This window comes from Artemia sp. Qi Xiang Cuo, chromosome 21, assembly GCF_049724085.1.
Source record: "Artemia sp. Qi Xiang Cuo chromosome 21, ASM4972408v1, whole genome shotgun sequence".
In the NCBI taxonomy this organism is placed as follows: Eukaryota; Metazoa; Arthropoda; class Branchiopoda; order Anostraca; family Artemiidae; genus Artemia; species Artemia sp. Qi Xiang Cuo.
The window spans coordinates 17,241,248-17,249,549 of record NC_142814.1 but is presented as its reverse complement, the minus strand read 5'-3'; the positions used below and the strand labels follow the sequence as shown (position 1 = coordinate 17,249,549).

The 8,302-nt window shown below is 33.2% G+C and overlaps 1 protein-coding gene across 1 annotated transcript; it reads left to right on the top strand.

Moving 5' to 3' along the window:
* The first annotated feature begins 702 nt into the window (after nucleotides 1–702).
* Nucleotides 703–1,035, top strand: LOC148939290 (syntaxin-binding protein 2-like). The gene has a single exon (XM_089106836.1). The coding sequence runs from the start codon at nucleotides 703–705 to the stop codon at nucleotides 1,033–1,035; it is 333 nt and encodes a 110-aa protein (XP_088962962.1).
* Nucleotides 1,036–8,302: the final 7,267 nt, after the last annotated feature.

Genomic DNA, 8,302 nt, shown 5'->3' with positions numbered 1-8,302 from the left:
ATTAGCTTGAAAATCAAGAAAATTGACTAACCACGTTATTCTCCACAAACGGGATATTTTTCTTTCTTCTTCTTTTCCACAGATAGCTTGGCACTGGAACATCGTAGAGAGTTGTTCAATGTCTCATTTTAAAGGAAATCTCTAGATCTAATGAATGCTATTTGTACTTAATTTTTTTTTAATTATTGTTATTTAGAACGAGTTTTATATTTTGTCTCCACACAAAATGAGTTTATTTTTGTCTTCATTTAATAGAATTCTCACTTGAGGATTTATATAATATTTATTTATAAGTATCGTACCATTTATCTCGCTGTTTTTGTTACACAGATTTGAAACAGCAAACAAATAGAGCTGTGTTATAATAAAGAACGAACATTTTACCGATTATCTACTAATAACCATATATGATGTAATAAGTGACATGAAGTAATATCTAAAACCTATTGTGTACTAATAACCATATATGAATTAATTACCGACGTGACGTAAAAATTGAAAAATTTTATTTTATTTTCGTTTTTAGTTCAGAATCGCTAAAGTTATAAACTGCAAAAATATTTATGGTGTCTGAACTATAGTTTTAATCTTTTAATTTAGACTAGAAAAATACCTGAAAATTTAAAATTTAGTTTAATTTTTTGTTAGGTTCTTGATACTTGATACGTGACATAAACATTCAACTAAATTTTCTAAATGAAAATGGCTTTAAAGAATCTTGTCGGACAAAAAATTATGAACGAAGTACTCAAAAGTAAACAGAATGGCACAGATTGGAGAGTTCTTGTTGTTGATCGGCTTTCAATGAGAATGGTGTTTGCCTGCTGTAAAATGCAGGAAATTGCCTCAGAAAGAATCAGAAAAGTTGAGGATATAAACAAAAGTAGGGAGCCATTGCGTCATTTGGAAGCGGTTTATCTTTTGACTCCTACAAACGATTCTATAAAACCTCTCATCGCCGATTTTGGATGTCCAGGGAGAACTCAGTACAAGGCTGCTCATGTATATTTTACTGAAGCCGGGTTGCAGCGGTAGCTAGCAACCTAGTAAGAGACGATCACCTCCAATGTCAAGAAATATAAAACCCCCAACTCCTAAAAAAAGAGTCAGATCAAAACAAAAAGTACACCATTAGAACCGCCTTGTCCGAATCCTCTATAAAGGAAACTTACCGCCCTTTGGCTTGAATAACAAAGAAAATATATTGGCTTGAAAATCAAGAAAATTGACTTTTACCACGTTATTCTCCACAAACGGGATATTTTTTTCTTTCCGCTTTTTTTTTCTGCTCAGCTAGCTGGGCACTGGAAAATCATAGAGAGCTGTATAATAGCTCATTTTAAAGGAAATTGCAACATCTAGTCACTTTTGTATTTAAAAATAAAATACTTTTTAAAGTAGAATCAATTTTGTCAAAAAAATTGCATTTTTGATGTATTTTCATACTGCAGTCTTTTCAAAGATATTTGAATTTTGAAGCAATAAAACAGTCCATGTAATGAACTCTATAGTAATAATAGCTACTTGTCTCAATAGTATCCGAAACTCCTGGAACCAAAATTTTCTTTTTTGGCTTAATCGCTAAAATTATTATGTAAACTGCAAAAATATTTATGATGCCTAATCAGTAATAGTAATTTTTTAATTTAAACAACAAAAATACATGAAAATTCTAAAATTAGTTTTGCTTTTTGTCTCCTGGAAGAAATTTTTTTTCATCTCAGTTCAAATTTATTATTGTATCCTGGAACCAAACTTTTTTGGTTTGTAACCCGTAAAGTACATATCTCCATATTATTGTCTCATAATTGCAATTATTTTAGTTTTCAGTCCAGAATCACTAAACTTATTATGTAAACTGCAAAAATATTTATGGTGTCTAACCAATAATACTAATTTTGTAATTCAAACAAGATAAATACCTGAAAATTTTAAAATTAGTTTTGTTTTATGCTAGGTTTTAGATACTGGACACGGGATTTTGTGTGCTTAATAATTTTAAACCTTGAAAAAATATGGTCTCACGCGAGTGGAAAAAAAGAAAGAATAACCAAAAACAATATCAAAATAGAACAATCCAAATTTCTACTAATAGAAAACTTTACTACACAAAAAATAAAGCTAACATCCTGAAATATCAGAAAAGTCTATTTAAAAGAGATAAAAATGCCACCAAACGCAATAAAGCTCGAGCACGCGTAAGGATTGCTACTAAGATGTCTTGTGATCCAGGATTTAAGAAAATGAAATATGACAGAGCAAAACAGAGGTATCTTACGGATCAGGGGTATCGAGAAGGGAAAATTGAGACAGCGAAACAAAAGAGCAAGGAACGGTATGATAACGATATAGATTACCGAAACAAACATAAGAAAAAAGTTGCTACCAGAATAATGGGTAGATACTGGGGTGACAAAAGCTATAATGAAAAAATTAAATTCTCTGCGAGGTTGTACCGAAGAACGCATAAGGACAAAGGGAAAAATTACATTCAGAAATACAAGAAGATGGCAAAAATGCAGGCTGATCTTTGTAAATGGAGAAACATTTTACGCATGTTTTATCGGGATCACGAAAAGTATTCGAAATTACAGATTAAAATTCTCTTTGAAAGAGCGGATGCTGTTGAAAAGTCAGCTAGAAATGCCTTGGCAAAGCTTCATAGCAATATCCAAAAGAAATGTTGTCAGTTTAACGAAAAGCTTCCAAGGTATGGATTGGCAACTGCGGAACAGTTTATAGATGCAATGGAAAATGTTCGACAACACAGTGAATATACGGAGGCGTACTTCTTAGAAAATTCGTATATTAATTTTGGAAGGAGCAATTGCAGTTTATGTAGCAGCAATAAAAATATATATACAAGCATACCTATCAACAGCGAAGGAAAAGCAATGTTTTTCAATTATGGCGAAAACGAGCCTGTTAGGGTTATTAGTAAATGTGTTTGTAAGACTAATGATTTAGAACAAAGCCCTGGAACACCGACTCAAGAAAAAAGCATTTCCAACTGTGTTTTAAACAGTTCGTTTAGTTCTACTGAATATTTGGCAAAAAATTCTCTGTGTAGTAGAACAAACTGTCCTGAAAATTAGAATAAGGACCGAAGTCTATCTCATAGTAACTGTTGCAGCAGGGAAAAGAAAAAGAGGTCTGTGGTGTATGTGACGTCATACGAGGTTAAATTTGATTTGAAATAAACCCGAACAGCTAAAGCAAAAAGCCTGAAAAATTTCCGAGGAAATGAAATCCGGGTTGCAGCGGTAGCTAGCAACAACCTAGTAAGAGACGATCACCTCCAATGTTAAGAAATATAAACCCCCCCACTCCTAAAAAAAGAGTCAGATCAAAACAAAAAGTACACCATTAGAACCGCCTTGTCCGAATCCTCTATAAAGGAAACTTACCGCCCTTTGGCTTGAATAACAAAGAAAATATATTGGCTTGAAAATCAAGAAAATAGACTTTTACCACGTTATTCTCCACAAACGGGATATTTTTTTCTTTCCGCTTTTTTTTCTGCTCAGCTAGCTGGGCACTGGAAAATCATAGAGAGTTGTATAATAGCTCATTTTAAAGGTAATTGCAACATCTAGTCACTTTTGTAATTAAAAATAAAATACTTTTTAAAGTAGAATCAATTTTGTCAAAAAAATTGCCTTTTTGATGTATTTTCATACTGCAGTCTTTTCAAAGATATTTGAATTTTGAAGCAATAAAACAGTTCATGGTAATGAACTCTATAGTAATAATAGCTACTTGTCTCAATAGTAACCGAAACTCCTGGAACCAAAATTTTCTTTTTTGGCTTAATCGCTAAAATTATTATGTAAACTGCAAAAATATTTATGATGCCTAATCAATAATAGTAATTTTTTAATTTAAACAACAAAAATACATGAAAATTCTAAAATTAGTTTTGCTTTTTGTCTCCTGGAAGAAAAATTTTACAATAAAGAACGACACCTAGCCCATGTTAACTGAAACATAAATAGGGATTATGTAATTCCCATCAGTATCATGGCTGTTCACATTAAAAGACGATCATTGGAATAACGATACCACTGCATACATTGGACCTAGTTAGCTACTTGATGGTGCTTGAGGCTCGTCTCGTTACTATTTCAAAGAACGAATATAGCTCATCAGGTTTTTTCCTGTTTGTCAATAATATAGCATGAAATTACATTAAAGGACGATCAATCTGAAGATCCGGGTTGCAGCGGTAGCTAGCAACCTAGTAAGAGACGATCACCTCCAATGTTAAGAAATATAATAACCCCCAACTCCTAAAAAAAGAGTCAGATCAAAACAAAAAGTACACCATTAGAACCACCTTGTCCGAATCCTCTATAAAGAAAACTTACCGCCCTTTGGCTTGAATAACAAAGAAAATATATTGGCTTGAAAATCAAGAAAATAGACTTTTACCACGATTATTCTGCACATAACGGGATATTTCTTCATTCTGCATTTTTTCATGACTCAGATAGCTGGGCACTGGAAAATCGTAGAGAGTTGTATAATAGCTCATGTTCAAAGGCAATTGCAACATCTAGTCACTGTTTGTAATGATATAGCAAATAAAATACTTTTCAAAGTTTTAGAATCAATTTTGTCAATAGAAATGTGCATTTTGTGATGTATTTTCAGTACTGCAGTCTTTTCATAGATATCCGGGTTGCAGCGGTAGCTAGCAACCTAGTAAGAGACGATCACGTCCAATGTTAAGAAATATAAAAACCCATAGTTCCTAACAAATATAATAAAGAACGACCTTTTACCTATACTAAATTTTATACACCACTTAATTATAGTATAGGTTAGTATATCCAGGTTGCAGCGGTAGCTAGCAACCTAGTAAGAGACGATCACCTCCAATGTTAAGAAATATAAAACCCCCCAACTCCTAAAAAAAGAGTCAGATCAAAACAAAAAGTACACCATTAGAACCGCCTTGTCCGAATCCTCTATAAAGGAAACTTACCGCCCTTTGGCTTGAATAACAAAGAAAATATATTGGCTTGAAAATCAAGAAAATAGACTTTTACCACGTTATTCTCCACAAACGGGATATTTTTTTTCTTTTCGCTTTTTTTTCCTGCTCAGCTAGCTGGGCACTGGAAAATCATAGAGAGTTGTATAATAGCTCATTTTAAAGGCAATTGCAACATCTAGTCACTTTTGTAATTAAAAATAAAATACTTTTTAAATTAGAATCAATTTTGTCAAAAAAATTGCATTTTTGATGTATTTTCATACTGCAGTCTTTTCAAAGTTACATAAAGGCTCGATCATCAAATTTAAGCTGAAACTAAGTAAAAGACAATTATGCCTCCGTATATTCACAGTGATGTATAAGATTTCCCCTTACATCTGTAAACTGCTCCACAGTTGCCAGGTCCATACCTTGGAAGCTTTTCAATAAACATGCAACATTTCTTTTGGATATTACTATAAAGTTTTGCGAAAGCATCTCTAGCTGACTTTTCAACAAAATCTATTCTTTCAGAGTTACAGTAAAGAACAATCTTTCACCCGTAGTAACTGATATATGTTGGTTCCAGGGGTAGTCCGGGTTGCAGCGGTAGCTAGCAACCTAGTAAGAGACGATCACCTCCAATGTTAAGTAATATAAAACCCCCCAACTCCTAAAAAAAAGTCAGATCAAAACAAAAAGTACACCATTAGAACCGCCTTGTTCGAAACCTCTATAAAGGAAACTTACCGCCCTTTGGCTTGAATAACAATTATAATAAAGAACGACCTCTTGCCTATACTAAATTTTATACGCCACTTAATTATAGTATAGGTTAGTAATTCAACAGATAGCTTGGCACTGGAACATCATAGAGAGTTGTTCAATGGCTCATTTTAAAGAAAATTAATGGGGTTATCCGGGATGCAGCGGTAGCTAGCAACCTAGTAAGAGACGATCACCTCCAATGTACAGAAATATAAACCCCCCAACTCCTAAAAAAGAGTCAGATCAAAACAAAAAGTACACCATTAGAACTGCCTTGTCCGAAACCTCTATAAAGGAAACTTACCGCCCTTTGGCTTGAATAACAAAGAAAATATATTGGCTTGAAAATCAAGCAAATTGACTTTTACCACGTTATTCTCCACAAACGGGATATTTTTTCTTTCCGCTTGATTTTTCTTCTCAGCTAGCTGGGCACTGGAAAATCATAGAGAGCTGTATAATATCTCATTTTAAAGGAAATTGCAACATCTAGTGCCTTTTGTAATTAAAAATAAAATACTTTTTAAAGTAGAATCAATTTTTTCAAAAAATTTGCATTTTTGATGTATTCTCATGCTGCAGTCTTTTTAAAGATATTTGAATTTTGAAGCAATCAAACAGTTCATGGTAATGAACTCTATAGTAATAATAGCTACTTGTCTCAATAGTAACTGAAACTCCTGGAACCAAAATTTTCTTTTTTGGCTCAATCGCTAAAATTATTATGTAAACTGCAAAAATATCTATGATTCCTAATCAGTAATAGTAATTTCTTAATTTAAACAACAAAAATACATGAAAAATTTATAATTAGTTTTACTTTTTGTCTCCTGGAAGAAAATTTTTTTCATCTCAGTTCAAAGTTATTATTGTATCCTGGAACCAAACTTTTTTTGGTTTGTAACCCGTAAAGTACGTATCTCCATATTTTTGTCTTATAATTGCAATTATTTTAGTTTTCAGTCCAGAATCGCTAAACTTATTATGTAAACTGCAAAAATATTTATGGTGTCTAACCAATATCCGGGTTGCAGCGGTAGCTAGCAACCTAGTAAGAGACGATCACGTCCAATGTTAAGAAATATAAAAACCCATAGTTCCTAACAGAGGAGTCAGATCAAAACAAAAAGTACACCATTAGAACCGCCTTGTCCGAAACCGCTGTATAGGAAACTTTCTGTCACTTGGCTTGAACAGCAAGGGAAATATATTGGCTTGAAAATCAAGAAAAGTGGCAGCTACTACATTATTCTGCCTAAACGGGATATTTTTTTCTTTTTTTTTCTTTTGTATCCAGAGATAGCTTGGCACTGGAACATCGTAGAGAGTTGTTCAATGGCTCATTTTAAAGGAAATTAATTGGGTTAAAACTCTATAGTAACTAAAATAAATTATTTCTAAAAGACAATAAATTTTTCCACCAAAAACTGCATTTTTGATGTCTTTTCACACTGCAGTCTTTCAAACATAATCGTATACCAGCGGTAAGACTTGAACCCACGCCTCCGAAGAGACTGGTGGTTAACACCAGTGCCTTAGAACACTCGGCCAGGCTGCCTCTCATAAATAAATATATATGTGAATTTTGGTTGCAGCAGTAGCTAGCAACCTACTAAGAGACGATCAGTCCAATGCTAAGAAATATAAAAACCCAAAACTCCTAAAAATAGAGTCAGATCAAAACAAAAGTACATCATTAGAAATACCTTGTCTGAAAGCCTACTAGATAAATAATGAACGTCATCATAGTTTTATATTAGAGCTATGAAGTGAATAGAAAAACACGAAATTATATTGTTGTTTCTGAAGACGTCATGAAATAATACCATTGCGCCATGACGTCATACTCCGTGACGTCATAATTAGTATATAAGGAAAGTCAAAACTGAAAATTCTCTCATTCTTGATTAGAATAATGGTTAGATCAAAGCAGGCTATACGCAAGTTGAAAAAAGAGTACTACACAAACAACAGAGATAGTAACTTGAAAAGAAAAAAGCAAAGGTATTGAACCGACCAGGTGTATCGAGAAGTAATAATTGAGAGAGCAAAAGAAAACAGCAAGATGTGTTATCACAATGATGAAGATTATAGACATGCAAAAATTGAGACAGCCAAACAAAAGATCAAGGAACGGTATGGTAATGATGAACATTACAGAGAAGCAAGAATTGAGCAGGCTAGACAAAAGATCAAGGAGCGTTATCACAATGATAAACTTTATAGAGAAGCAACAATTGAGCAGGCTAGACAAAAGAGCAGGGAACGGTATGATAATGATGAAGATTACCGAAACAAACATAAGAAAAAAGTTGCTACCAGAATAATGGGTAGATACTGGGGTGACAAAAGCTATAATGAAAAAATTAAATTCTCTGCGAGGTTGTACCGAAGATACAGTAAAGAACGATCTCTCATGCATAGTAACTGATATATGGTGGTTCCAGGGGTAGTTACTTGTATTATAAAGAACGACCTCTAACCCAAGTTAATTGATCCGGGTTGCTGTTACATTAAAGAACGATCATTGAAATAACAAACCATTGCATACATTAG